The sequence below is a fragment of the Trypanosoma cruzi genome, genomic scaffold (genome assembly GCF_000209065.1).
Source record: "Trypanosoma cruzi strain CL Brener 1047053517157 genomic scaffold, whole genome shotgun sequence".
In the NCBI taxonomy this organism is placed as follows: Eukaryota; Euglenozoa; class Kinetoplastea; order Trypanosomatida; family Trypanosomatidae; genus Trypanosoma; species Trypanosoma cruzi.
Genome location: NW_001849530.1, coordinates 177,973 through 205,819, shown reverse-complemented (window position 1 = coordinate 205,819; position 27,847 = coordinate 177,973). Strand labels below are relative to the sequence as shown.

Here is a 27,847-nt window from a genome sequence, read left to right as displayed (position 1 = left end):
AGCGGATGCAAAAAAATAAGAATAAAAATAAAAATAAATAAAAATAAAAATAAATAATCCCTCCGTGGACTTCGTGCCAACGGAAGCCAAAAGAAAAGAAAATAACAACAAAAAAAAAAAAAGTGAAGAGAAAAGAAGTGAAGAAAAGGCTGTGAAAAAAAAAAATAAATAAATAAATGGAACAATAAAATTAATACAAATAAAATCAAAGAAAAGAAATCCACAAAAAAAAAAAAAAAAGAAAACAATGGCGAGAACAAATAATAATAATAATAATAATAAAGAAAAGTAAAAAAGCAATAATAATAATAATGATAATAACAACAGTATCCATAGCGATAATCATAATAAATAAATATAAATAAATAAATAAATAAATAAAACAGCAACAAAAAAATATATATATATTTATATCACGTAAATACATATAAATGTATTCCATACATGTATGCATCGAAGAAACAGAAAAAAAAAAAAAAAAAAAGATGCGCTTGTGCAGAAACACACACACACACACACACAGAGAGAGAGAGAGAGAAACAGACGCTCTCATTTTGAATCCCGTTTTTTGTTTTTTTCTTCTGAGAGCCGATGAGTAAATTTTTTTTTATTTTTTTTTTTTTTAAAAGAAGGGATTCAAACATATTCGCATGCAACCAAAACAAACAAACAACCAAAAAAAAAAGGCAAAAAAAGAAAAGACCGACTGCAGAAACGAAGATGTAATATTTGGAAGAAGAAGAAGAAGAAGAAGAAAAAAAAAAAGAAAGTGAAACCATTGGCAGCACCTGATAGCACTAAATAGAACTTTTAACAGTCGGTGATTATTAACAAACCGTAGAAGTCGTCATCACCTCCACACACACACACACACACACACACCACCAACAACAACAATAGACACCACCACCAATAAATATAATAAAGATAATAATAAATGATGACAACAGCAGTAAAAATAAATCCTAAAAAGAAAAGAAAAAAGAAAAAAAAAAAAAAACAGAAAAGAAAAGTAAACACGTTCATGTTTTTTTCCGGTTTTGTCTCCTCCTCCCCCTCCTCCTTCTTGTACCCATTCATCAAAAGCAAACACACACAGAAACAAACAACAACAAAAAAAAAAGAAAGAAAGAAAGTCCAATGGTGTGGTTGCAGTACATATATTACTGCAAGCATGCATGTGTTGTCAAAAAAAAAAAAAAAACGGTAATGGAACAAAAAAAGAAAAAAAAAGAAATTAATCGGTCACTTAATTCATAAATCACTGCCCTTCCCTCCTTCCCTCATCCCTCTCTCTCTGCCTTCGCTCGCTCCCTCGCTGCGTTTTGTGCGTGTGCGTCGTTCTCAACAGAAGAATAAAAATAAACGGAATAACGTGAGCAAAGTAAATAAGCAAATAAAACAAAACCACAAGCACGCATAAACACTCCCACAATAAACACAAATATGTATTTATAATGGTTCTAAAGAGAAATAAACAAGCAAGCGATTACTCCCGTCTCCGTTTTCATTGGTTGCTGTTGATTTTCATGTTTGTTTTATTTTTTTTCTTTTTTCCCTTTTTTTAATGGGCCTCCTCCCTCCCCCCGTTGCAGCCTTTTCCCCCCCCCAATAAACTTTTCTTTTTGTGTTTGCCCCTCTTCGGCACCCCGCACGCATCCTCTTTTTTTTTTTTTTTTCCTCTGCTGTTGCTGTTTTTCTCCCCACCATCAGCCCGCTACCCCCCTCTCAGGGGCGTCCAATGTAACCTCCCACAAGCTCTGAGGGAACAACGGATGCGCCCCCCGTTGAATTCCCGGCGGTTCCCATCGGCAATGGCAAGGCGGTGGCGGCGAGGGCAACGGTGGCAAGTGAGGAATTGGTGGAGCCTGTAACCTGCCCCATTCCTGCGGGGCTGTACGGCAGTGTGATAATGTAGGCGTTTGAAACATTTGAAAAAGGTGCAAATTGACCTTCCATGCCCGGAACTATACCGTACTCCGTGGGCTGCGCCGCGAAACCCGGGATGTTCCCCGCCGTTGCGACCGTGGCGTAAGACTGTGGTGTCGCCAGTGTGGCATGACCGAGAAACGAGGGGGACGATGTTAGACCTGCATGCTGTAGTGTCTGCGGGAGAGCGCCCCCTGCACAATTAGGAACCATGCCAACTGGGGGCCACTTGCCGTAATTTGGAACAGACATGAAGGCAGCGTTTTGAGGAGTGGCTACCGCCTCTACGATTCCGATGGGTGCCAAGACATTTGTTGAAGGCGTAACGAGTGATTCCGTGTTGACAGACGTCCGTCCGGAGGGTGACAGGGGCGGCATTCCGGGTGTTGTTGTGAGACCGTCCGCATTCGACATAGAGAATTGCAAAGAAGATCGTTTTTCACGTGTCAAACGGCAGGTCAATGTGCGTCCCTCAGCCACAAAACCATTCAGCGTCGCGACGCAAGCAGATGCCTGTTCTTCCGTTTCAAACAACACAAATCCATGACCACACGGAAGGCTCGTCGTCGCATCACGCACCACTTTGGCCCGTAGGACTCTTCCGCATGTGCCACACAACCCACGCAGTTTGTCCGTATTCCAGTGCAATGGCAGTCCCTGAATAAACACATTGCGGCTTTTACGTAATCCTGAGTAGGCATTTTGGTCAATTGTGTTGTTAGGTTGCCCATTCTGCGGCGGGGTGTAGGATGCCTCAAAAAATTCCGGATTGAAATGCCGTCCCGATTCAATTGGGCCCTCTTGCGGGGTGATAAAGCCGGTGGAGGGGGTCGCGTTGGTGGTGGTGCAGGGACTCCAAGAAATACTCTCAGCGTGGGCAAAAGCAGGCATCGCCTTTTCGTGTGCTAGGCGACACGCCAACACCCTCCCAGCCATGGAACAGTTATTAAGTGACTCCACACACAAGGCTGCTTGCTCCTCGGTCTCAAACATAACAAAACCGTATTCTCTGGATTTGTTCGTCGCCCCGTCGTGGACTACTTTGGCGGAGATGATCGTTCCAAAAGCGCTGCAGACACTCCGCAATTTGTCTGTATTCCAGTGTGCTGGAAGTTCACTGACATACACGTTGTTGCGCACCGTAAGCCGCATAGTGTCACCCGTCGCTGACGTTTGCTGAGAGTTTATTGCCATGTTCGTTGGTGTCGACTTCGGCGTGATCACCGTTGTTAAATTTGCCGTCACTGACGCCTCGGCCTCCGAGTTCTTCGCCGCGAAGGATGATTCAACGGAAGTTCTGGCATCCAGCGTCGTCATGGGAAGCGTCGAGGAGACGACGTCCGTCATCCATGCGCCCTCGTCGTAAGCGTTGCCGCCCCTCACGCCACTCGGCAGTCTCGGATCCGTCACGTTGCTCGTGATCGAGTGCAAAAAGGAGGTGGCGCAGGAATTGAGGGGGGGCGAGTGCGTGGCCTCCGCTTTGATCTCCCCGCCAATGAAGCCCTCCTCCGCACATTCCCTCTCATCGCCTATCACCCCCAATGCATCGGAGAATTCGTTCGTCTTGCCGAGAGAAACGGAGTTGAAGTTCTCCGTGTTGGTGTTCTGAATGTAATTATTGCCGCACCCGTCCCCCACGATGTTGCCAAAAAACAAATCCATCCCCTCTCAGTCTCCGTGCGCTTGCAAAAGTGATGACGTCCCAGCCGACAGCAAAGATGTGAGCAGAGCGTGCGCGCACAGGGGACGGAGAACCGACAAAAAAAAAAAAAAAAAAGAACACAAACAAAAACGAAACGAAATCAAAAAAAAAGAAGACGTTCCCCACCCCCCCTACTCCTTTTCTTTTCCTCTCACCCAACAAAATCAAACAATATGTGCCCACAAAAAAAAAAAAAAGAAAGGGAAAGGGATGCAAAAAGAGGACACAAACAAAAAAGGGGAGGAAAAAAAAAAACACTGCTACTTCTTTAGGATCAGAGTTCGGCAATCCCTCCAGTAACAGCAACAATGTGTGTGGTATTTGCGCAGGTTGGGCGGGCGTACACTATTATTATTTTATATGACTGCTTCCTTGCCTTGCTGGGCTTGTGGAGTCTTTCGTTTTAGTTTTTGGCGGGTGTAGATATGCACCTCTTTTTTTTTTTTTTTCCTTTTAAATCCCCAGCCTTCTTCTTCTGCCGCCGCTTAAGCGAAAATGTTTTTCTTCACCCTTTTTACTTCTCGTACACAGATTATATATATATATATATATATATATATAACAGATGTATGTTTATTTATTTATTTATTTATTTGATTCTCTTCCCTTGCAGGTGGGTCTTGAGGCTGTAAAAATTCCCTTCTCTCACTCTCTCTCCCTTTTCTTTTCTTCTTCAATGTCCTTCCAACAGATTTTTGGTCTAATTCCTTCCTTGCTGATTGGGGAGGGCGCAATTGAAATCACAAATACAAATATATATATATATGTGTATTTGTGTGTATGTATGGATATTCCTTTCGGCCTTTTTTTTTCCAGGTAATTTTCCTTTTTTTTTTTCTTTTGTTGTTGTTGTTGTTGTGCTTTCTTGGTTCGTTTTGCGTCCCTATACTTCCCTCACAAATGCAGCACCCCTCTAATCCTCTTCTTCCTCGGTGTTGTGTGGCTGTGTATTGTCAGTGTTCTGCTTGCAGGCCAAAAATATTCCCATTCTAAAGGTACACACACAAAAAAAAAAAAAAAGAGTGAAAGAGAAAGCGGAATGGAGTTTGTTGTCAAAACAAAAAATAAAAAAAAGGAATATCACACGCCCTCAATCATGCAGACAGGCAGAGAGAAAGAGAGAGAAAAAAGAAAAACAGAGAGACGCGCTCACTCCGTATTACTCCTTCACCCTTCAGTTTTGGGCACCAATAAACAAATATCGTCGTGTTGTCCTCATCTCCCATCGCATGGTGGGATATGTATACATGTAAGCTCACCAGCCACCGGGGAGCCCACACGTGGTGCCCTCAGCGCCCTCCACAACAATGTCCATCGCGGTCCATTGGAAACAATGATACTGTTGCTGTGCATGTACCAGACACGCGTAGGGCCAAGCCATTCCCTCCTCAGACCCTCACAAACTAAAAACAAAAAGTGGAATAATCCTCTGTGCCGCTGGCCAAATCCTAAATTTATCGATAATAGAAACTAAACAAGATAGAAATAAAAAAGGAAAGAATGGGATAAGAATGGGGATTCAACACAAACTCAAAGTGTAACACCAAGTAAGCTTAGATATATGTATTTATTTATTTAATTATTTATTACTCACGAGGTGGCAAACTTTGGGGTCCTGCAGCCACAAGACCACGCCACGAGTGGTGGGAATCAAAAAGGGGGTTGGGTGCGACAAAAATAAAAATAAAAATAAAAATTTATCCGGCCGCTTTCGGTCTCCCACCCCTCCTTTTAATAGTCGTGTTCTTCCCAAAGTTCATACGGTAGGAAAAATTCTCGTAAAGAAATGTCTATTCGTTTTGCCAGGATATATACATATTTATAAGCATGCATTAGGGTTAGCCAGCGCTGCTCGCAATCACTCACTTCACAAGCTCCCAATAAAAGCAAAAAAAAAAAAAAGGATTTCCGGCTAACTCCAACAATTAACTTCGCTCTCCCTATGAAGCTGCACTCCTCCGCTTCCGCCCGCTCACAGTAGTGCCACGGCTCCCACCACAAGAGCAAGCACCAAAGAAAGAAAGTAAGCGTTTCGCCAGGCTCTTCCGCTCCTTGTTGCCCCGATGTGATTGCTCGCAGGCCGCCTCAGCCCGAAAGATGGGGACAACAGCGGTGCCACTCAATTCCTCCGCAACCTGTGGCCCCAATGAAGTACTTGTGGGTTTATCACTTGATTTCGTCATTGCCAACCCTCTCCGGTCCAGCGGAAGCACCTCCCTTTGGGAATTATAAGGAATGTTCTCCTTTTTCCTCATCTCACTCTCCTCTTCCTTCTCCTTCTTCCTCTCCTTAATAATCCCCCTCTGCGCCTCAGATGCACTTTCTTCCCCCTCACTCAGCGCCGCAACCGAAAATTTCATGTTGGTAGAAAGAAGTGCAGATGAGGCGTAAGAATAAGCAGAGGCAGTCTGTCTTCCATCCTCCGTGGAGCTTTGGGAACCTAAGTACGAGGAAGAAAAAGAAAATTCATATGACGATGACGACGAAGAGGAAGATGATATAAAAAGATGGACATGCCTCGGCTTCAAAGAAGCAAACGAGCTTCGATGATTGTGCTGTTCCCCCATTTTTATGCCTGTTAAATTTGTTGCAAGTTGGGAAGGAGGCCCTACATCCACCGGGGCGTCTACCGGGTCGGCATCCTGTTCCACACAAACTGGAGACTGTTGCAGCCGTTGCTTGCCTCGTTCTTCTGCTTCCTCCTCCGTCTTGCTGAAGTGCTCCGCTGCTTCTGGCAAAAGAACATGCTGAGCAAATGGCCGCCAGATCGCTTCCCTAGTATTGCCATCCTTCGCATTTGCCTCCTCCTGCCGCTGCCGTTGGTGGTGTTGTCGTTCTTGGCACCGTCTTATTTGTCGCCTCATTCCGGGCAAATTAAACATCTCCATCTGCACCAAGACGGATGGAGGAGGCGGTAGCGAACGCCTAAACGGGCATTGCTGGCGCAAGGCCGCCGTAACGGGATGCACCCCGCCCCTCGCTGCCTCCTCCAATGCCGCCATATGCATCAAGCGCAATTCTGCCGCCTTTTCCTCCTCTACAATACACATGGCCGTCCTTGGCGACAAAAAAAGTCCACGAAATACACTTGTGCCCGGTGAATCCCAACAGCCCCATTCACCTGCGGCGTGAAGTACGGCAGTAGTAAGCTCCTCCGTCTGACGACGAAGCCCGCGAACGGTTGAAAGAAGCCTCAAGCCACGCTGTTCTTCTTCCGTCAAAAGCGTTTCAGATGAGTCACGACGCTGACTGGCAGATGTAGGATTTTCTTCCTCTTTTCGTCCACTTGCATGATGAATACAACTTTCATATATCATTGTCGGTGCTGTGGCAGAATCCATGACCAGGCTTGAATGAAACGTGACGGCCTCCTCATGTTCATGTGGTGATGATGATGCATGGACAAACTCCTCATTGACGCCACGGCACTCTCGTTTGGTGTTGTCGTCGTTATGACTCTTTTCATTTTCGCCCCCACTCCCTACCACCTTTTCTGTGGATTTGGCCCCTGCTGCTGACGGCAACTCCCCCGCAGCTTCTAGTGGGGTCTCCAACGTCGGAGCAGCTGCTGGCACGCTGAAAAGTGGTTTGCTATACATATTAGTTGACAAATAGCAACCAGAAGCAAACCTAGACTTCAAAAGTTTTAATGCAACCTGCACCCCGCTTTCCACTTTTGTGGGGTCACTGGCCTCCCCCTCGGCCTCCCTCCTGATGGAGAGAAACAGTGGGGGAAAACTCGAGCGTTTTGATGGGAGTGGTGCGGCGGTGTTCATTACCGGCTCCGTCGCTGCAAGCGTCCTCAACGGCCTCTTCATTATCTCGTTGTAGATCTGTCGCTGCAGATTCATCATGCACCCCAGTCGCGTTGTGTGAGAAATGAGCTGCGCAACCTCTGCGCGGTTCGCATCGCGCCTTCGGCGGTAGTCGTCCTCCCGCCTTGACATCTCCACGCGTTGTGAATTGTAACGCTGTCTATAGATATCGTGTGTCGGCACGTCACTCACATAGTGTTTTTGCTTCTCGCATGACGCTGTTGGCATCGCGGCAGGGCCGTCGGAGCCAAAAACCCTGCCGCTGTCGGCACCATCACCCGATGAACCCACCACTTGTGGAGCAGTGCTGCCTGCCTCCTCGCTGCCGGGCACTCCAAAAGACGACGCAACTGTCGGCGTTAAATCCACACCCGTCATTATTGGCGCTGAGCCACGCGGCGTGTTACGACAGTTAGAGTCAAAAAGGGTCCATGTTAGGAGGCTGTTTGTATCGGAATCTCCTACGACGTGACGATGGATGCTCGAGAGACCCGAGAAGGGCAGTGTGGCATGACGTGTTCCTTCCCGCCGCCCTCCACTTCCATTCGTTGCAGCGTTTGCCGCCGAAGAAGAACTACTTGTGCACGGCTGCTTCTGAGATGACTCCTGTGCAGTCATCCGCGGGGAGGCGCTCCACCTGTCACCCAAGCGACTTGACGAAAACTGGCTTTCATTCAGAGCAAAACGTCGCTTTGCGTCCCGCAGGCGATCAATTGCGGGCGTTGACCTCAATGGTGGCAACTCTTTGACCGCCATTGTCATTAACTTGAAATATAAGCGCAGTCTCCAATTATCCTCTTTCTAAATTTCCATTTATATCATACATACATGTAAGTACGTATGGATCTATAATATCTACGTATGTATGCCGGCGTTTCCTTGAAGTTTCCTGCAGACACCGCTTTAAGAGCGTCCACAAGTAACAACACCAAAACCTGCAAAAAGAAAAACACGCAAACTGAGGGAAATGTGTGAGTGTGGCGGGTGAAGGAAGAAATGCACGCATGGAAGGATAAATGCACATGCCCTGCAGAATTTTCTTCCCCCATCCCCTCCTTCTTTTTTTCCTTGTTTCCCCCCCCCTTTTTTTTTTTTTTTTACTTCCGGCATCCAAAAACTTAACACTTTGCCAACTCAAATTCCTCCAGATCGTAGTAGCAGCCAAGCAGCATCATCGTTGTACTCAGAATGATGCAGTAGTGCCAAAAACCGTGACTATTCCACGTGTAATCAATCTCCTCCCCCGATACCACGAAGCGCCCAAGCCACCGCCAACAGCGTGACGTGACAGTTGCTTCCGGTGACGATGATGATGCTGGCAATAACCGCGTGGCGCGACGCAGATGCTTCTCAGGAAAACGAAGTGCATTTATTACCGCGCCCAGGGCAAGAAAAAAAAAACTCATCGCATGGCAATGAACCGCCTGGTGGTACCCCTGCGACTGCACTTTGGGCAGCTCGACCCACAGGAGAATCAAAAGGCGAAGGACAGAATGAAATCCAATCGCCTTGAAACGACCAAAACTCCCACATGATGCGTTAAAAACTGCCCCGTAGAGTACAAACAAGGTTGACAAAAGAAGCGCCCCCATGCCAACATGGCAACTCCAGTTTTGACTGCACGCGTTGCCTCGGTAGACAAGACTCCACGAGGTGCCCGTGATGCATATGACAACACCAAAAACATCACAGCTCAGCAGGCGTCGATACAATGACTCTGAAGTTGTGCACGGCATAAAAAGATGGTACACCACACTGCAAATGAATATGAAAAAAAATACAAGACATGTACAACGAAATGTTGTCGTGGAACTTGCGCCAAGAAGATGTTCACTGCTACTGCCCAGCCAACGGCGGTCATGCGGCGTCAAAGAGACATCCGTGGCAGCTATCCCACTCGTACCAACGCCACGACCGCTAACGGTGGAAGTGGTGGATATCTCCATGGTTGGCGGAAAAAGAGCCAAGTACAACACAAAACACGCAGCAAGAGCATGTGACCAGACGTTAAACGACTCATTATGCCACTCAAAAAAGGAACGCAACGCGGCACGAACAGACATGCGGGGACGATAACCAGAAACAATGTGCGGATTGAACTGCAGCCATGGATCAACCTGCTGAACTGTTAATAGCTCATGCATTATATGCCCACAGGAAAAACGCTCAAAACCTTTCCCTTTTCCCTCCTTCTATCTCCTTCTCACTGTATTATCCACCGGGGCTATAATCCCTACAATTGCCAACAAAAGCAACACATGCATGTGCCGATAAGAAAGAAATTTTTATTTTTTTTAGTGCATTTCTGGTGCTCCAATTATCCCCGGGAGAGTACAATCACCCCATATCCACAGAGAGAGAGAGAGAGAGAAAAAGTTTCATTTATTGAAAATACAAAATTAAAAAATGTGAATTTGCCCAATGGTGTGACGACGCTGAGCACGGACGGCATCCACAGCCTCCTTATGTGCACGAACAAACCGTGCATGTACAGGAATGTCTTCCTCCACAGATGTGGCGGCATTCGACTGGTGACTACAGGAAACAATGGTTGTTGTGGGAAGACGCAGCACGTGCAAATACTGAAGACGAAGCTCCTTCTCACGCTCTAACACGTCACGTAATTTTTCCTCCACTGCCGTCTTCGCCATAATTGCCGCGCGTTTCTCCTCCTCGAGCAAATTTATTGCGGCAGTGGTGCGGGATGACTCGCGCTGACAATTTTCCGCCAACTCACGCAATTGCCGAAGAGCAAGAAGAGATTGCCACTCAGAGTCCTTCACCTCTTCACGGTGTCTCACCTCGTCCAGGATAAGTTGATGGAAAGTGTTATCCTCAAACTGGGTGTAACCCCGTGCAGCGCGCAGAAACTGCTCATGTCCGTTGCGGGTTTGCTCAGTCGACAGCGTTGCGGTTCGCCATGACCCCAGCAAAGTGTGGAGCATTGACCTTAACTCTGCCTCATGATCAAACAGACTTTGCCGGCATGTCAACTCTAATCGCTCCAACTCTAGCCTGTGCTCGTCCCTTGCCGCCGTCAGATACGATATAGCAGCCTTGTGTCTCTCCTCACCCTGCTTTATTCGCTCCTGTGCCGACGTGAAAGCGAGTTCCATCGAAATTTGACGTGTCTCAAGAAAATTGTTACGGTATAATTGCTCCTGTAAAAGTGTCGTCTTCTGCAGGAGCTCGTGCGACTGCCCTTCCCACTGCGCCCCACTCATCTCCGTGTTGTTGGCGGCATCCACAAGAACGGTTGGTATAGGCGACGTTGCACGTGTATTCTTCACGGGTGCCGTCCATGTGCCAATGGAGCGCTGCTGCGGTGAATATGCACGGCGGATCGTCTCTGCATGTGCGCTGTCCTCCGTCTGTGTCGCGACCGTTGACCGATTTGCCCCCGTCCCGGTGGGTGAGGCGGCATGCGGAAGAGGGGGAGGGGAAAGAGCAGCAGGCACGGCGTCAGAGCCCACGCGGCGGTCCGTCGGCCCTGCGGCTGCGGACGATAAAGGAGGAAGGTTGGAAAAACGTAGCAGCCGCGGAACTTCCATCAGAATATCCTCCTGGAATGTGTAAAAGGTGGTACAATCACGAGAGCGACTGCTCGCATGGCTCGGGGCGCTGTCCTGCGAGTAGTAGCAGGACGGGTACACGGAGCACGAACAACTGCGGGAAAAACAAGAGGAGCAAGAACAACATGACGGTGATGATGACGACTGCCCAACACCGCGGCAGCAGCTACAGCCACCATCGGACGCGCTCCAGCTTGTCCTCTCCGAGCAGCTGCAACTCGCCGTCAGCGCGGAGCAGGAAGAAGAGGCGCACGCCCTGCGCATTTCACCCGGTGATGTCACCGTCTTTCCCCCCGCCTCTCCGTGTGTGTGACTTTCTTCCTACTCCTCTCTTCCTCGCTCTCCCCTTCTCCGCCCTCCACGACAGAAACGGCAGCAGCACACGCAGAAAGAGAGAGAGAGAGAGAGAGAGAAAAACAAGAGACAAATAGTGAGCCCACACGGAAAAGCATCCATGCAGCCAGCAAGACGGCACAAACCGCCTTTAAACCAAAAACACATAAAAAAAAGGAAAAGACATGTGGCCCGCATGAACACCCGGAAAAAAAAAAAAAAAAAAAAACAAGAAAAAACAGAGAAGCAAAAAAAAAAAAAAGCGGCAAATTCAACATAAAGAAGCCAGTGGCACTTGATGCGTGGACGAAAACTCAGTGCCGTCACTCCCTCCCACCCCTCCCCTACAGACACAAACCCACAAGCCTCCACTAAAGAGAGAAAGAAATGTAAAAGGAAGAGCAGGCACCTTTTCGCAAAACCCTGCAGGACAAAAAAAAAGAAAAAAAAAAGGACAATAAGAAATCACGGAGAAGAAAATAACTGGCGATGGCTTCGCACACGCGTAGTTGCCGGTTTTTGTTTGTTTTGTTTTCTTTTCCTCCTTCTTCTCCCCCACCCCCACACAACTCCTTCAGATCGCACCATTCAAATATTACTCGCTGTGTGTAGTGCAGCACCAAGTAGGCTGTGTTTGTGTGTAAAGGCCATAAAATGTTTTTTTTTCCCCCTTTTTTTCCTTTTTTTCCTTTTTGATTTTTTTTTTTTTTTTTCCTTTAAATCCATCCATTTCTGTTTCATCTTATCCCTTCCTCTTTTTCCTTTTGTTATTGCCGCTTTCCTCCCATCAATGGCCATTCATTCCATGTTATTCTCTTCTTTCACCCCAACCAACCAACCAACCAAACTCCCCACATACACCCGCCTTCCACTTCCACAAATTCTCACAAAACAAAAGAAAAAAAAAAAGAAAAAAAAAAGATCCAAATACGCACGCAGACCGGTATAATACGATGTATACATGCAATATATATATATATATGGATAGATATACAAATAGATATATATATACATATAATTGGTTGTATTGCACTCATTTATAAATAGATGAATGCAGGCATGTGTGTGTTACAGGCACATCTCTTTGCTTTTGTGTTATATATTTATATTTATATATTTATATTTATATATATGTATTATATAACAAAAACGGATCTTTCAAAATGGATGCTGACTGTACTCACATACGTACATATATTTATATATATTTATATCTGCAATGACCAAAGAAATGGGGAGCAAAAAAAAACAACAACAAAAAAAGAAAAAAAAAAAAAAAAAGAATATTCACTTTACTTATATCCTTCTTCTTCTTCTTCTTCTAGAACAAATCATATACGTCAAGCACATAAATATATAAAAAAAAAAAAAAAAGGTGGCGGTGTGTGGAGGGAGGAGGGAGGAAGAGGAGGAGCGTCCCAAAAAAAAAAAAGAAAAAAAGAAAATAAATAAAAAAAAGAATGCATGCACTCAAAGACTTATTTATGTAAACAAAAGGAGAGAGCAGGAGGAGGAAGGAGGGGGAGAAGCCGCATAAAGCCGTAGGCAAACAAGTTTGAAAACAAGAGAAGTGGACAGTCAACCGCATCCAAATGCGTCCGTCCAAAAAGACACTCGTTACAGAGGACTTACAACATCACTTCTCCATGGAAAAAAAAGAAAAAAAAAGAAAAAAAAAGGAGCCGCACAGCATTACGCAAAGCAAAAAAAAAGAAGCAAAAAAAAAGAAGGAGATAAAAGTGCTGTGGGGACGTTTAAAACTATATTCCTCCACACACACACACACACACACACACACACACACAGTTACACATGCACAGACATAAACATATCAATTGTACCATTCCTCTTGTAGCCCACCATTGCTTACATGAACACATATACATACAACCATATCTATACGTATATATATATATATGGATAGATACTTGCGGAAGTGCATGGCCACGCAAAAGAAGAAAAAAAATAAATAAATAAATAAATAAACAATAAAAAACAAAAATAAAAATTCATGGAGGAGACGACACAAAAAGGGAGGGTGGGGAAAAGGATAAAAAATCCAAATTCGTATTGTTTACTTTTCATCATTTTCTTCTTTACTATTTATTTTCTTTTTTCTTCTTCTTCTCCCACTCCCCCGTATGTGTATGTGTGTGTTTTTTTTCTTTGTTTGTATTTTTTTTTTTTTTGCCGTCATGGCGAGTTCTTTTGGCTCATGTATCATTTGCGTACATCATCATCATCATCGTCATCGGGCTAATCCTCAAACATCATAAAGAGGGAGCCGCCACGCTTGCGGGACTCCATCACAGACCGCATGATGCTCTGCCGCTCCAGGGATCCCACGCCGTAGAGCTGCGTGGAAAGCTTGTCAACAATGTCGAGGGCATTAATACCTTTTGTGGCGGCGCCAAGTTCAAACTGCACGTCGGCTTGAATAAGAAAGACTGGGAATAAAAGCAGCGCGTTCTCTTCGTCGAAGCTCTTTCCCAAGAGGACGCGATCGTTGTAGTTGCAATTCCTTTGGGCGGCAAACTTCAAAGAACGTTTTTGTAGCTGTTTCTTCCGCTTTTCGTCCACCATGCCGCACTGAATCTCGAGGTTATAATTCGTGCCGGGCACAACACGGCGAATCTCATCATCAATCCATGTAATGTACCGCAGTGTAGGCGCCTGTTGTGGCGCGGGTACTTCACGGCATAGTGAACGTCGGTCATACACCATTTGGAGGTGCACCTTGATGGGGCATTCGTCGCGATCTGCCAACATATCGATTTCATTGACGCTCCTATTGCCCGTCGACCTATTGTTCTGCTCTTCAAATAATGTGTTGTTACGTGTCTTACCACTGGCAGTACTCACACGTTCATTTGTAATGGACGTCGTGGAGGATTCGGCATCCAATTCCTCCATAACGCCCTCAAGAAAAGAAAGCACAACACTGTTTGACAGGCTCCTCGCACGGCGCTTGGCAACGTTGTACAGCTCCTCCTGGATCTTTGCGCATGCCACCACAGCAGTGTCAAGCTCCTTCTTGTGTTTCTTTTCACTTTTTCCCTTTTTAAACCTTTCGGAGACGATGAAGACGGAGTTTGCCATGGCAGAGACCCACTGCATGCGTAGAAACTGTTCAAAACAATCAAGTATGGACTCCCGCTCAAGGTCAGACACCATCATAAAGCCTTGGTGTGCTCGACGATTCCCTCCCCCAGCGTTGTCAGCGCCTGCTTCAGCCGTCGACCCCCCCAGCGGGTTGGACGAATTGGCGGATTCCTCCGCTTTTGTCATGCGGGCGATCTGAAGAAATTTTAACATCACACGTGTGTGGGAGGAGAGAAAGTCCATGTGCGGCGTCGCCTCCTCGTATCGGCCTTCTGCCATGTAAGATTCCGCAATATCGGCACGCAGCACAAGATAATCCACGATGTCCGCCAGCCGGCTGTCCAACGGAATTTCAATCTTCCCAGAGCCGCCCACGCCAGCCGCCTCCCCCATCTCAACATTCACTTCATTTTCTTCCTTCATGGAGTCTTTTCTTACTTCTGGAAACGCGGCTTCTTCCTGCCCTCCATCCCGAGATGTTGTCTTCTGCTTTGCATCCGTTCCTTTTTGGCCAGCCTTGTCCCTCCTTTCCCACTCTATAAGATCATCAAGGCGGATCCAAAATGAATGGCCCTCGTGCCTCTCAATGGCCTGGTCGTAATAAATCTCAGCGTACGTGTAGCGTCCCTCCTGGAGGGACTTGTAGCCCTGTTGGAACAGCTGTGAGTGGCGGTTCTCCCCGACTGAGGCGCCGTTTCCCATTTTTTGTCTTTTCTTGTTGTTCCTGGGGATTATATTGTTTTTGTTTGTGTGTTTCCTTTCTTTAACTGCTACTACTTTAGCTCTTTTATTGTTTTGCCAATTCGGGGTAATGTCTGTATATATATATATATATATATATATAATTGGCTGAACTGTTTGCGCTCTTTCTCTTTCTCTCTCACTCTCTCTTTTCTTCTTTTGCCGGTTGATAACTTTATTGCTGTGTGATGTGTTGTTTCTTCCGTGGGAATAAAAGAGTGTGTTACGTCGTCCTGTGCTCGAGTGGTAGCGATGATGCCTCCGTCTCGTAAAGCTCAGCCGCCCTGCCTTTCTTTTTTTTTTTCTTTCCTTTTCGTTCAGGTCCCTTCTCTCCTCGCAAAAAATTTGTTCTTTTTTTTTTTTTTTTCTCGCAACCGCAGCTGCACCAGCAAAAATAAACAATGGCAATTAACGAAAAAAAAGAACGCACGCAAATAAAAAAGAAAAAAAAGACAAGGAGACAAAGAGAATTTTTGTGTGTATGTGTGCTTCCTTTGGCTTGCCTAGCCGTCACGTGCTCACGCAAAATCCCTAATCTTTGTGTGTGTGTGTGTGTATACAAGAGCCAGGAGGAGAGGAAAAAAAAAAAAGCATAAGTGTAATTCAACCAAGAGATAAAAGAAAAGGTAGAGACAGAACGTGCGTGGGAAACACGCCCTTCTTCTTGCGTATTCCCGTGATTTTACCAGCCGCCCTATTAAATATATACATATGTATATATTTCATTCTTTCTTTCTTCATCATCTTCTTCTCTCACGCTCGCCCCCTCGTCAATTCCTCCGTGAAATCGACCGCATTTCTATCCGGCACCGTGTGCCCCCCGACGCCCCACTCCCGCCTTACCGAAATCGCACCACCAGGCGCACACTCCGTTCTGCAATGCGCATCACCGAATTCAGTTTCTCCGCAGGGCATCCGTTCATCATCAGCAGGCGGTCATTGCGAAGTCTGAGCAGACGCTGTAGTTGCGTGGTGTGCTGCGCGTCAAGCGGGGTGATCTTTCCATCACCCGTCATCCACGCGGGATTGTAACGCATCCGCATCGCCGCACTCGCCAGGGGTCGAGTAAACGTCTCCACAGTGCCCAATTTTGAAGGGGAAATTGTCATGGCGTCCTTCTTTTTGTTCTCGCCGGCCGCAACCGCCTCCAGGAGGAACGGCCATGGAACACGTATCGATGGGCGCAGCAGCTGCAACTTCGCATCCGTCTCACGACATGGCAATGCGTCAACGGCGTTGAATTCCGCCCCCAATTCCCCTCCACAACAACGGAAGTGCCACGTTAACCCTGCCTGATTTTCCTGTTCCTCAGGCAATGGCTCTGCTCCTGCACGCGCCTGTTTTTGCTTCTTCTTCTTCTTCCGAACAGGCGGATCGGTTGATCCTTCGGCTGAAGATGCCTTCAACGATTCGCATGCATGCGTAGCGCCGTTGCGGTCCGCTGCCTTCTCCAGTTTTGATGGCTTCCATGACATCACCGCATGCAACACTGGATCGTGTTCCAGCGGATCCTCCGACCCTGTGGCCGGTGCCGACAAACTTGAGGCCGCGGTAGAAAGAGGAACAGACGAAGCACCGACTCCATCGACTGCCGCCCTCTCTGTGGTCGTGTTGGCTTTAGCCGCCTGAGAGAGTGCGGCAAAGACGGACTTGAGGCTGCAATGCGGTGCATCATCGAGATTTGAATTAGCATGCTGCCTTTGCTCTGGCTTAAGAGCCAACACACGAAACTGAGTGACAAATCGCTTGCGATGCTGACTCGTCTCCAGTGCACGAGACCCAGCAGCTATGGCCAACGCACACAATTCATGCGCCAGCGACGATGGTGATGACGAGGGCAAGAACGCTGTCGTCACGCCACCGGGCTGTTGTTTGCCAAACGCCGCGTAACGTCGCACAAGAATCTCAAACTGCAGAATTAACACCAACGCCATTCGTACACGCGTCATTTCCAAAAGAAGCAAATTTAACTGCCGTGCAAACCCGTCAGGCGACGACACACCAGCGCCTACTCTCACCCTCGCGTTGGCTCTCTTCTGCTCTATTGGCTTCAATTCAGACGTCCCCTCCTTTAGCAACGCTGCGAGACGCGGAGACGACGTCGTGTAGACAAAATGATGTTCACCCAAAAATGACAGTGGCTGTTGGTTTAACCATGACATGCACACCGAAGAAGTCGCAGCGGAAGAAGAAAAGACAAGAGCCTCCTGTGCCGAGCTCAAAACATCCGATGGAATGCTAAATAGCCTCCGCACCTCCGCCTCCTCCACACCAATATCAGCCAACAGAGCGGCTCCGTTCAAGCACAGAGTCGCGGCGTTCCGCATGATGCATTTGTGTTCCTTGTCCACAACCTTCCAGAGAAAGGAGCGTAATCCCCTCTGTATGGCGGCATCTTGTATGACCTCCAGCAAGTGTTCCGACGCCACACGTGCCGACCAGGGAAATTTGATCTGAGAGGAGGCTGCGACCTCCTCAAGTGTTGCCGCGTGTTCCAAAGTAGCATCGCCCAAAGCGCCTGAGGTAACGTCCGTCGTCGCGGCGGAGGGAAAAGATGGAGGAAAAACAGAAGAAGCAGCGTCGTAAGGCTGATCAATTCGACTGTAACGAAGTGCATGTCGCACACACGCCGTAAGAACTGTGTGCAAAACAAGGCATGCCTGCGTGGGGCCATTTAAGGTGCCCGTGCGTCCAGCCTGTTGCTCCACAAACGATGCCACGCCCGAAGCCACGCGTTGCGGAGTTGACCGCTGCGATTGAATAAGGGAGTCACCACTCTTGGCGTCCCTGCCGTCGCCTACCCCTGTGTTCCGTAATCCGTCCCCAATTGATTGAACCGATTCACGGTTGCCGCCGGGCATCTGACGGTGACCAACCGCGGCAAGTAACTCATCCACCGGGGGCGCAGAATCCGTCGATGATGATGGTGCCACATGCGGTCCGTCGAAGTGTGCCTCTGAGATCGCTCCCGTGCACGCCCTTGACTCCGATGCATTTTTACTTGGCAGACCACGTCGCTTGAGGTGGTTGTCGACCCATGCCAGGGTCAGGAGTGGTCCCGACATGAATGCACTGAGTGCATAGGAAAAGAAATAGAAATAAAAAAAAAAAAAAAGACACAGTCCGCATGAACTGAAAAAGTATCGACAAAAACAACATATATATATATATATATATATATATATAGAGAGAGAGAGAGAGGGAGAGGGGGAAGGGAGTTGTTTTGCAATGCGTCCACACCAACTTTTAAAAAAAGAGAAAATGTGGCAGTGGTATTTTGTTCTTCTTGTTGTTTTTATAAAAACCAATAAACAATTTTTTTTTAAAAAGCAGCCCATACACGCACAAAAAAAAAAAAAAAAAAAACAAATGCGGCTCTGATGAAAGCATTTGACCAGTTTTCCTTTTTTATTTTTTCTTGGTGTCCCCCTGTGTATCTGTGGATATTTATGGTACCTCTCGGTATCTGTGGCGGATGTGAACAGATCCGTGCCTCTTCACTGTTCACTTTGTTTTTTTGTTGCATCCTTTTTTTTTTTTTTCTTTCCCCCTCTCTTTGGGAATTTGGTTGTGATGTCCGCACAACACCAATCTATTCGTGACATCACCACCTTCTATGAAATTTAATCTGCATGTGAAGGGCATGCTTCATGATATCCATCACCTCCGGCAAACGTGCGGCGGGAGTACCATTGACGCTCATGATGCTCCAGCCGCCTTTATGGGACGTGAACAGCTTGTGAAACGGATGCTGCAGCTGTTGTGGATCCATGACAAGGGGTAAACCAACCACCCGGATCGCTCGGCTCGCGTCTTGTCCCACCCGCTCCATTGACAGACCCCATTTTTTCTCGGCAGACTGACGACTGAGAAACATCTCATCTAGAGTGAGCAGATTTAACGTCACATCGTTTGGGAACTTGAGTGGGCCGGCGGTGACAGCTGCAGCGCCGGAGAGCTCCAAAGGCGGCTGTTGCTTTTGCTGTTCCCTCTCCTCCGACTGTGACGACAATGGTGGCGGAGATGCTTCATTAGCCTCCGCCTTTGGCACGCGCTCCCCCGGCCCATCAGCATCCAAGGAGGGGGTGAAATCGTCACACAACACCGCGGCGACGGGTGTGCTTTTGACTACATGATTCCCCGTGCAATGACCTCTAGCAGGAGTATCGGCACTGTCAGTCGCCTCTTCCTTTGCATCTGGAACATACAGCTCCTTCTTCGTTTTTAAATACCCCGAAAAGATGGGCACAAGTGGCTGCTCTGAAAGAGTGGAGCGATCAACGTCACGCAAGATTGTTTCCTCCAGTGCCTTCCGCAAATTCACCCCACTCGTTCCCGCTCCCTTTTGCGCCTCATTTCCTAAGGGACGTGACGGGATGGCGCACTCCTGCTCCTGCGCAGAAGACGCCACAGTTGCGTTTGACACTATTTCTCGTGGTGGATCCATGGGACTCTCGTGTCCAATAATAGTTTTCTCTTTTTTATCCCGCAACTTGGGATTAGGCCTCGATTGCCTGTCTTCTACTCTGGCCAAAAGCGGATTCCTCGTGGAAGCCACAACTGCCTCGCTGGGGGCAGCCTGCGGGTGTCTGCCACAGCTCTCGAGGATGGCAACATCTTCAGAACCTGGCCTCCCGCTACCACACTGCTCCTCCGTCTCACTGCTGTTTACTTGCGACGCTGCCGGTGGCGCTCGCTCTTCCTGCTGATCCACATCTTGTGGTGTCAACAGCGATGAGGACGGTGGGATAATCTGCAGGTCAAGCACAATCGTGTTGACCGTGGAACTCAACGCCTCCACTTGGGCTGCACTCACCATCTCCACTCCGTTTATCCCAAAGATGCGTACTCGTGTGGGATAACGCGCAAAAAAAGCCTTTGCCTCTGGTGAGAGAATACCAGAAGGGACACTCATGACAACAAGTTTGCGCGTGATGGCCAAATCCCACGAGACGCTAAAATTATCACGGTGAAGAACCAACGTTGCAGCGGGCAAATTCTGAGACTCCTGCTGCTGCTGTAGCTGTGACGCTTCTGTCTGAGTGGAATAAAAGGCCAACTGTTCCACAGTCGGTATACTATCGGAGACAGGCTGTACTTTTATGAACAGGCGTTTCTGCGTTGGTGTTAGTGCATCTAACTTCTCGGCCGCCTGTGTGCTGTCCAGATTATTGAAATCCGTCTTCTTTAAATTGCATGCAATAGGCGAAAGCCCGCCCTTGCTTGCTTGCATGAACTGATGCAGTTTATCCCCCACAACGGTTGCCGACCGCACCACCGCACTCAATCCCACCAATTTCCCGCTTTGATTGAATCGTAGCCCCCAATGGGAGTTTTTACCGGGGCGAAGCAGTGTGAACTGCATTTTCTTTGGTTCAAACGACTGCACCCATGCGCCAGGTTTAGTCCTTGACGTAATCTCCGTCTCCAGCACCCAGTCCCCCAGCTGGTAATACTGTTCGTATGCCAACGGCAACAGTGCAACAGGGACGTGTGAGGAGCCCATGGCCCGTGCGCACGGGAAAGTCACAAGAAGACGACGATAAAGGGCCTCAAAGTCGTCTAAGAGCATCGTCGTTACTCGCAATGCCTGTAGTTCATTGGGTGTATGAGGAAATGCATCCCAATTGACCCCACCCACCAACTCCTCCTTCACCTGTTGACGCAGCCTTGCAATAGCCAACTCGATACGCAACTGTACACTCGGACAGGTGAGTACATGTAGCCCCTCCATAATCATCGTGCCGGACACAGATCGATTCATGATGGCCGTATTCCAATCGTAAAGAGGGAGACTGCCCTCAGAAGAAAAGGCATCCACCGTCCGAGCGGCGGAATTGCCGTTTTTATTCAGGGCCGCCGGATCGATCTTTGAAGAGGGAGATTTCTGGGGTGATGCACATGTCGCCCCCATCTCATAATAATGCGCTACAGGCAAAGGAGAAAAAGCCAAACGAACATCATTGGCCAGCGCCAACAATGCTCCACGCGGCGTGACATCCTCATCTACTGGCAGATCTGCACGAGCCGTAAGACTGTCCATAACCTCCGCTACCCGACGTGCCAGGCGTAGTGAGTACGGATCTCTCTCTGAATGTGAATGCCGGTAAAAAGGAGAGGAGCGAAGTACACACAAATAATTGTTAAGATCTGTCCATTGCCGTAATCGTTCCCAAGTTGCAAGAGCATCCTCAAGGAACTCCTGCGGTACACGCAGTGGCATACCCCTCCTCTCTTCCCTTGCGTTTTATTTATATCCCTCCTTCTTTATTTTCTATATATCCGTGCGTATGTCTGTAAACAGATTTGATGTAGACACGTAATGGTTTCCGAAAGTTACGTGCAGGCCGTGTGTATATGACGATTGGAAGGGGTTTTTTTAAAAAATAAAAAAATGAATTGAAAATCACGGGGGAAGGGAAAAAAAAATACAACTCAACGCAAAAAAAATCCCTTTTTACCTTCTTTTGATATAAATGTATGTGTGAAATGTGTGAAATGTGTGGCCCTCGTCACTCCTATTTGTGCTGTCAGGACCCGAAGGAAAGACAACAAGACAAAATAAAGGAATAAAAAAAAAAGGAATAAAAATAAAACCATTGAGTAAATGTCAAATGTTTTTTTTTTTTTTGGTTTTTGGTTTTTCCAGCAGTCAAAAAATTTATAAATATATACATATATTCGGGAAGCACGAGCTTTGCAGTCAGTCAACAATAAAGGGGGAAAAAAAAAAAAAAAAAAAAACCCATAGATAACTTCGTAACAAAACAACACGGAGATACCTCAGATCCGCATGCATGTATGAAACGCATAGAGCACTGGCAATAATGCCCCTATGAAGTGCATCCCTGTAGACCAATCGGAATAAACATACAGAAAAAAAAAAAAAAAAAAAGAGAGAGAGAGAGAGAGGGAAAAAAGTACTGTTGAACAAGTACATGCACCTCGTATATACGTATACATATATATATACACATTCATGTAAGAATGCAAACACGCAAACTTTTTTCATTGTAAATGTACATATGTAAGCTTTTGTTGTTCTTGTTTATTTTATTTTCTGTGGGTGGGTGAGTAAAAATAGTAAACATCGTGGAATTCACACATAAAACCACAAACAAATCGTCAAGCAAAAAAAAAGAAGAAAAAAATATATTTTTTTTTTTTTTGACAGGGATAAGGAGGAGAGAATGTGTGCTCGACTTGGCAAGAATAAAATAAAAGCCCTGTGCACCAACAACTACATGCGAGCATATGTATATGTGTGCATGCATCAGGCTGAGGCCTTGTCCTCATATCCCCACCGAGAGTAAGAGGACACAACAATAAAGAGAGACGACAGCTCTTGGCTCCATGCGCCCAACACCCCACACACACACAAACACACACACAGGCTCGTCGAAAACCATCCACCCCAGAGTAATACATCATGAAAAAACAAAGAAATCCATGAGAATTATATTACGACAAGAGGTTCCTTTTTGCCACGTGCCTTCTCGAATAAATCCGAAAACCTGCACGCCGCCCATCATCGCAGAGCGCGTCCGCCCTACTCGGTGGGGATGTGAAGGAAAGCCCCGGCCCCCCGAAGATGGAGCTGCAGCGGAGGTCGTGAAACACACACATTTGTTTCGCATCTGCGAGGGGCATTGTGCCTTCTCGCCGCGCAGAGGTACTGTTGGGAGGGAAAAGAGTCCTTTCCGCCTCTCCGGTGATAGCTGGACTTGCTGTGGGCCCACGAGGAGGCGGTCTTTTAAAGGCCACCCGCAGTCGCCGGAATCCCCCCTGCGTGGAAGCCGGTAGGGGCTGAGCGCAACAAAAAAAAAATGACTGCTGTCGTGCCGCACTCCAACGCGATATCATCTTCGTTGGCCCCCATCTAATCGTAAATCCACACACACATGCTCCCAAGAAGAAAAAAAAAAAAAAAACGCCTTTGAAAAGGTTATTTGCGTGTTTTTTGAGTCAAAAAACATCCGCGCCGCCCCAGCTGCTCCAAAATCCTTGGAGGCATCACAGCCGCGCCAGTCGCGGAATGGCATCCAGGTCAACGTTACCGCCTGTCAGTACAATGCCAACGCGCCTGTAACGCGACAATGCCTCCGGACGCGTCAAAACGGCAGCCACGGCCGTCGCGGCATTGTCGTCAATCACCAGCTTGCAGCGTTCATAAACAAAGCGAAAGGCGTGACGTTTTTGCTCTTCCGTGACTTTTATCACACCGTCCACGTGGCGATTGATACATTGCGCGACTAATTCGTTTAATGGCACGAGAATTTTCTGCGCCACACCACCAGCGTCATTTTCTTCCTTCTTGCTGTCCTTTACATCGGTGGATCCCTTCTTGTTGACAGCAATGACAGGCCCGTTCTCGAACTCACACTCGGGATCTGGTGTTTCACATTCTGCAGCGTAGACGGCTATGTTCGGCTTCATACCTTTCACAGCGAGGGCTACACCCGCCAACAGGGCGCCTCCCATCGCCGGCACCACCACCAAATCTAAGCGTCCATCCGTCTGCAGCATAAGCTCCACCCCCACCGTTCCATGGCCCGCAACAAGCCACTCATCTTGTGGGTGTACAAAGACACAGCTGTTTACACCATTCCTTTGGCTGGTGTTATTATTTTCACTTACAAGCGCTTGTACGAGCTTCATCTGCTCTTTCCGTGAGGCGCCACAGCGATAGGCCTTACCATCATAATGTGCAATAGCCTTCGCAGTAACCTCATTTGTGCGCTCGGGAATCACAATATGCCCCTTGGCAGAAAATAAGCTGGCGGAAAGAGCGACAGCAAGCCCAAGGTTGCCTGTGCTCTGTGCCACAAAGTGATTGATACCAAGGTCCCCCTGTTTACTGCGAATCACATAGTTCATTCCCCCACGAATGGTGTAGCTTCCCGTACGCTGCAGATTCTCGCATTTTAACACAACCTCCTCGTGTCCTGAACTTTGGCGCATTGAATTGCTCAAGAGGATGGGTGTCTCACGGACGTAGGGCCGTGTTGCCTTGTATGCCATCATAACAGTATTAAATGTAGACATATTTATAATATGCTTTGCTATAAAGACACGTTCAAAGATGTACAAATACAAATATGTATGTATTATTTTCTCCTAGTGGGGTGATGCTGTCCTTCTTGGGCTTGTTCGAATAAACTTGATTTGTTGTTGTTGTTTTTTTTTCAATCCTCAACCTTTTCAACAATGCTGTTATTTTTCCTCTCTTCCAGCTGTCTTTTCGTTGTTGTTGCACGCGCTGTTCGTTTCTTGACGCTTTTAACGATGGTGTTCTCCTATTTGATCCTCCCTTCTCATAAAACCCAAACAAATAGAAATGACGAGACTCTGAAAGGAATGAAAATGCTAAAGATAAAAGTGGTGCAAAATACATATATTCATTTATTTATTTTATTTATGCTTTTCTTTATTGCCCCCAACATGTGGTGTCAAAGAGGCACATACAGAGAGTAAGAGACCTCACAAGGTCCGCCACCTCAACGACACACAGTACTCGTACTCCCTGTTTCGGCATGTCCTTGACACACGAGATGCGAGACCAAAGAGGTGGGTCAATGGATGGGCGTCGTGTGACGGCTGCCGGGACTCATCACATGTAGTGCTGGTACGTCTGCGCCGCCTGCCGCAGCACCAACTCACGCCGCATCTTCTCAATGGCCTCCACAAGGCCTTTCTTTACTGTCCGGAGTGCTGCCAGGTCGATTTCCGCGCCCGTGAGTTTCCTTCGCCCACGAGGCAGTTTTACAACAATGGGAGCATCGACTCCGTGGAGAGCCTGTTGCTTCAACTGCTGCTGCTCTTGTTGCTGAGAAGCCGTGTAGAACGCCGAAGAGAACACATCCGCACCATGCTGTTGTGCGCCGACCAAGGACGACAGGGCCTTCTCGAGACTCTCAAGATACGACTCCGCCAACACAGCGTCATCGGGTTCCTCCTGCATAATGTACTCCCAGCAAGACACACCGCCCTCGTTAAACGCCGCGGCGACGCCTAACGGGGCGCCACTGCCAAAGAGAGGTCCCTGCTGCTGCTGCTGCTGCTGCTGCTGCTGGGCCATCGCTCGGGCTGTCTTAACGGTCGCAATGCGGCGGCGGAACATGTTCGGAAGAGCTTCCGTCACCTCCAGTATAGGGGCTGGTGGATCCGGCACGACAATCTCGTCGTACTGCTCTGTCACAACTGGTGTCTGCACAATCGTGTACCCAACATGCTCCTCCGGCTCATAAGGTCTTCCTAGCGGTGGAATGCAATGAAAACGACGTGGACGGTGCGAGAAACGCAGCAAGTGAGAAAGCGTCACGACACCGGGAGACATTCCCAGCGTCATAATCGCCGGTTGTCCAGGGGATTGGACTTCACTCGGTTTCATGCTCTCCGTGCCGTAAATGCCGCTATTCTCATCATTCGAGTCATCCTTCTCCACCTTTACCTCTGTCTTCACCACTCCCCACTGTTTGTTAACGGAAGTCACGGCCGTAGTGGATGATGACGACTTGTCGTGAGTCCCACTGTGGTAATGATGCCGGCTGAGTACACTCACAACAGGTGACAAGAGAGGCCCTCGTGAAATTCCCGACAATGGCACCATTGGCTGCGACGACAAGAAGGATGACGCCACTTTAACCTCCGATTTGTGGGTTGCCGTTGATGCAAACGAAGAAGAAGACAGTGCCACCTGAATTGGCCGTGGGTAGTGACGGAGTTTCACATGCATCTTGACAACAAATTCACCCCAACCCACCTCCGTTAATTCGAATGGTGCGGTCTTAACAATACGCTCACTAGGTGTGAAGGAAGGATCAAGGACAAACTGCACTGACTCGATGCACCGTGCCAGATATTCCGTCTCGTTAAAAAGGCCACGGATATACACAGTCCATTGGTGGCTCTTGTCACGGCTTTCAATGTCGATGAGCCGCACAACGCCACCCACAATAATGGGCAGCACCGCCCGTTGCTGGCGACCATCATAACGGAACATTTCGGCGTTGACGTCATTCACTCCATCATTCCACTCTTCAACACTATTGCCGTGGGAATCATTATATTCATCACAGTCCTCATCTTCCCTTTCCTCTTCATTCCCATACTCTGCTTCTTCGTAGTTGCTACTGTTGTTGTTGTCGTCGCTTTTCTTGTCTGTATTGTCCTGTGCTGTACCATGATGCCAGTACGATTGGTGGCGTTGCCGGACGGCACTATTCAAAGTACCATTACTACTGCTTCCGCTGCTACCACTTTCACTGTCACTGCTGCCGCTACTACCGCTGTTGTTGTTGTTATTGTCATCGTCCCTGTCACCATTATCGTTATCATTGTGTCCCCTATTACCCGTGCTAAATGATCTCCGTCTCTTCAACGGGCCTGCATGTCCAGAGACGGACATCTTCTCATCAACGCGGTTGCGTGCAGCCAAAGCCACATACAATGTGGTCGGCGCCACTTCTGTGGATACCGCCAGTGACAAACGCTGGCCACCAAATGAGCACGCATAACCATCTACCCAGGTCGCAGTGTCCTTCAGTGCTGGCAGCACTGCCGATGATGCCGGTGGGGACAAGGGTGCCGGCAGCGCTTTGACGAGGAGTTCTCGCAACGTGCCGACGACGCGGCAGTCCACAGAGGACTTATACACGGTGCCGTCAAAATGAATAGTAAAGACCCGTGTGAATTCTTCCATTGTCCTCGCACAGGTCGCACCCACCGTATGTTCTTCCACACTGGCAGTCACAACAGTCCTGCCTGCCGTTGTTTTTCTTCTTCCCTTCGGTCAGACGTTTGGCAACCCACAAAGAAACACCGTTTCTATATAAATGCGGTGTGTGTGTGTGTGTGTATTTGCGGCGAGCAGAATTATTTAGACAGCAACTGCAGGGAGAAACCAAAAAATGAAAAAAATAAAAACACGAAAAAGAGAAACAAACAAAAAGGTCTAATTTAAAAAAAAAAAAAAAAAAAGGGAGGGTAGTCAAAACAACGGCAATTTTCAGCCCATGATGTCTGGGTGCAATGCGTACTGGAAGAAGAAAGCATGGCACATCATACGAACGCCCCTTTACACCCCCCTCCTCACTGCGATCACTATCAACCCACAGAGAGATGATTGTGCTCTTATTGAGCGTACGGCATAAAATTTTCGTCATAGACTCATAAATGCGCATGTTCTTCTCGCTTCCTTTTTCCTTTCGTTTTTCATATCCTACACGCATTCTTCGTGTTCCATTGATCTGTTTATCGTTCGTCTCCGTGATTATTATTATTATTATTATTATTGTGTGTCTGTAAGGCTATTGTGGGCCTCAAACTGGTGGTCAAAATGACACCATTATCTCCATCACCTTTCAGTTGCATTTCCCTCCATCAAATGTGTTGCTCTCTTCTTCATTCATGTACAAAAAAAAAAAAGGGGATAGTAGAAAACAGAGAAGCGACATGCAAATACCGATGCGTTTGTACGTGATTTACACTACAATCTATTCGCCTTGTCAGAACGGTTCTATCATAATGCATATATCGTTCTCCTTCTCTATTTCTATATGCTTTCTAGTTTCATTTTTCTTTCGCAAACGGCTCTTGCCACCTTTCCCTTTGTTGCTCTCATTTATTTGCCTCTGCAAGAGGGAGGGAAAAAA

At 47.5% G+C, this 27,847-nt stretch overlaps 9 protein-coding genes across 9 annotated transcripts, besides 69 other annotated features; all 9 read right to left on the bottom strand.

Moving 5' to 3' along the window:
• Positions 1 to 5,047: a sequence feature (heterozygous, Esmeraldo-like haplotype).
• Positions 12 to 54: a microsatellite.
• Positions 89 to 248: a sequence feature (A-rich).
• Positions 260 to 351: a microsatellite.
• Positions 358 to 382: a microsatellite.
• Positions 391 to 414: a sequence feature (AT_rich).
• Positions 502 to 522: a microsatellite.
• Positions 601 to 624: a microsatellite.
• Positions 733 to 768: a microsatellite.
• Positions 858 to 882: a microsatellite.
• Positions 912 to 939: a sequence feature (AT_rich).
• Positions 969 to 1,017: a microsatellite.
• Positions 1,189 to 1,237: a sequence feature (A-rich).
• Tc00.1047053506825.10 (RNA-binding protein, putative) lies at positions 1,729 to 3,591 on the bottom strand (the record flags this gene model as incomplete). The annotated part of the gene is made up of 1 exon (XM_814650.1): positions 1,729 to 3,591. The coding sequence occupies one exon, from the start codon at positions 3,589 to 3,591 to the stop codon at positions 1,729 to 1,731; it is 1,863 nt and encodes a 620-aa protein (XP_819743.1).
• Positions 3,689 to 3,745: a sequence feature (A-rich).
• Positions 3,815 to 3,886: a sequence feature (A-rich).
• Positions 4,165 to 4,192: a microsatellite.
• Positions 4,204 to 4,226: a microsatellite.
• Positions 4,378 to 4,423: a microsatellite.
• Positions 4,732 to 4,775: a sequence feature (GA-rich).
• Positions 5,048 to 6,111: a sequence feature (areas merged during assembly that could not be assigned to a particular haplotype. This can correspond to areas where the two haplotypes were merged or to regions with more than two copies in the genome that were merged during assembly.).
• Positions 5,052 to 5,509: a mobile genetic element.
• Positions 5,192 to 5,219: a microsatellite.
• Positions 5,305 to 5,328: a microsatellite.
• Tc00.1047053506825.20 (hypothetical protein, conserved) lies at positions 5,572 to 8,208 on the bottom strand (the record flags this gene model as incomplete). Its single annotated transcript, XM_814651.1, has 1 exon — positions 5,572 to 8,208. The coding sequence occupies one exon, from the start codon at positions 8,206 to 8,208 to the stop codon at positions 5,572 to 5,574; it is 2,637 nt and encodes an 878-aa protein (XP_819744.1).
• Positions 5,870 to 5,922: a microsatellite.
• Positions 6,112 to 6,261: a sequence feature (areas merged during assembly that could not be assigned to a particular haplotype. This can correspond to areas where the two haplotypes were merged or to regions with more than two copies in the genome that were merged during assembly.).
• Positions 6,262 to 8,139: a sequence feature (areas merged during assembly that could not be assigned to a particular haplotype. This can correspond to areas where the two haplotypes were merged or to regions with more than two copies in the genome that were merged during assembly.).
• Positions 8,140 to 8,221: a sequence feature (areas merged during assembly that could not be assigned to a particular haplotype. This can correspond to areas where the two haplotypes were merged or to regions with more than two copies in the genome that were merged during assembly.).
• Positions 8,222 to 12,463: a sequence feature (heterozygous, Esmeraldo-like haplotype).
• On the bottom strand, positions 8,565 to 9,590 carry Tc00.1047053506825.24 (hypothetical protein, conserved; the record flags this gene model as incomplete). The annotated part of the gene is made up of 1 exon (XM_814672.1): positions 8,565 to 9,590. The coding sequence occupies one exon, from the start codon at positions 9,588 to 9,590 to the stop codon at positions 8,565 to 8,567; it is 1,026 nt and encodes a 341-aa protein (XP_819765.1).
• On the bottom strand, positions 9,846 to 11,282 carry Tc00.1047053506825.30 (hypothetical protein, conserved; the record flags this gene model as incomplete). The annotated part of the gene is made up of 1 exon (XM_814652.1): positions 9,846 to 11,282. One exon carries the CDS (start codon positions 11,280 to 11,282, stop codon positions 9,846 to 9,848), a length of 1,437 nt encoding a protein of 478 aa, XP_819745.1.
• Positions 11,405 to 11,431: a microsatellite.
• Positions 11,560 to 11,613: a microsatellite.
• Positions 12,009 to 12,069: a sequence feature (T-rich).
• Positions 12,178 to 12,197: a microsatellite.
• Positions 12,240 to 12,271: a microsatellite.
• Positions 12,318 to 12,368: a microsatellite.
• Positions 12,448 to 12,494: a microsatellite.
• Positions 12,464 to 12,590: a sequence feature (haploid, Esmeraldo-like haplotype).
• Positions 12,544 to 12,565: a sequence feature (AT_rich).
• Positions 12,591 to 12,731: a sequence feature (areas merged during assembly that could not be assigned to a particular haplotype. This can correspond to areas where the two haplotypes were merged or to regions with more than two copies in the genome that were merged during assembly.).
• Positions 12,592 to 12,635: a microsatellite.
• Positions 12,655 to 12,674: a microsatellite.
• Positions 12,700 to 12,725: a sequence feature (AT_rich).
• Positions 12,732 to 13,291: a sequence feature (haploid, Esmeraldo-like haplotype).
• Positions 12,772 to 12,812: a microsatellite.
• Positions 13,002 to 13,029: a microsatellite.
• Positions 13,123 to 13,156: a microsatellite.
• Positions 13,219 to 13,278: a microsatellite.
• Positions 13,292 to 13,706: a sequence feature (haploid, non-Esmeraldo-like haplotype).
• Positions 13,311 to 13,340: a microsatellite.
• Positions 13,422 to 13,540: a sequence feature (T-rich).
• Positions 13,608 to 15,155, bottom strand: Tc00.1047053506825.40 (hypothetical protein, conserved; the record flags this gene model as incomplete). The annotated part of the gene is made up of 1 exon (XM_814653.1): positions 13,608 to 15,155. One exon carries the CDS (start codon positions 15,153 to 15,155, stop codon positions 13,608 to 13,610), a length of 1,548 nt encoding a protein of 515 aa, XP_819746.1.
• Positions 13,707 to 27,069: a sequence feature (heterozygous, Esmeraldo-like haplotype).
• Positions 15,272 to 15,297: a microsatellite.
• Positions 15,317 to 15,354: a repeat region.
• Positions 16,034 to 18,259, bottom strand: Tc00.1047053506825.50 (hypothetical protein, conserved; the record flags this gene model as incomplete). Its single annotated transcript, XM_814654.1, has 1 exon — positions 16,034 to 18,259. The coding sequence occupies one exon, from the start codon at positions 18,257 to 18,259 to the stop codon at positions 16,034 to 16,036; it is 2,226 nt and encodes a 741-aa protein (XP_819747.1).
• Positions 18,352 to 18,380: a microsatellite.
• Positions 18,381 to 18,409: a microsatellite.
• Positions 18,541 to 18,564: a microsatellite.
• Positions 18,702 to 18,752: a sequence feature (CT-rich).
• Positions 18,799 to 21,417, bottom strand: Tc00.1047053506825.60 (hypothetical protein, conserved; the record flags this gene model as incomplete). The annotated part of the gene is made up of 1 exon (XM_814655.1): positions 18,799 to 21,417. One exon carries the CDS (start codon positions 21,415 to 21,417, stop codon positions 18,799 to 18,801), a length of 2,619 nt encoding a protein of 872 aa, XP_819748.1.
• Positions 21,569 to 21,590: a sequence feature (AT_rich).
• Positions 21,735 to 21,790: a sequence feature (A-rich).
• Positions 21,849 to 21,876: a sequence feature (AT_rich).
• Positions 21,918 to 21,938: a microsatellite.
• Positions 22,069 to 22,113: a repeat region.
• Positions 22,144 to 22,178: a microsatellite.
• Positions 22,339 to 22,363: a sequence feature (AT_rich).
• Positions 22,563 to 22,586: a microsatellite.
• On the bottom strand, positions 23,208 to 24,239 carry Tc00.1047053506825.70 (threonine dehydratase-like, putative; the record flags this gene model as incomplete). The annotated part of the gene is made up of 1 exon (XM_814656.1): positions 23,208 to 24,239. The coding sequence occupies one exon, from the start codon at positions 24,237 to 24,239 to the stop codon at positions 23,208 to 23,210; it is 1,032 nt and encodes a 343-aa protein (XP_819749.1).
• Tc00.1047053506825.80 (hypothetical protein, conserved) lies at positions 24,805 to 26,895 on the bottom strand (the record flags this gene model as incomplete). The annotated part of the gene is made up of 1 exon (XM_814657.1): positions 24,805 to 26,895. The coding sequence occupies one exon, from the start codon at positions 26,893 to 26,895 to the stop codon at positions 24,805 to 24,807; it is 2,091 nt and encodes a 696-aa protein (XP_819750.1).
• Positions 25,237 to 25,266: a microsatellite.
• Positions 26,460 to 26,534: a microsatellite.
• Positions 27,070 to 27,847: part of a sequence feature (areas merged during assembly that could not be assigned to a particular haplotype. This can correspond to areas where the two haplotypes were merged or to regions with more than two copies in the genome that were merged during assembly.) that runs on past the window's edge.
• Positions 27,099 to 27,173: a sequence feature (A-rich).
• Positions 27,465 to 27,488: a microsatellite.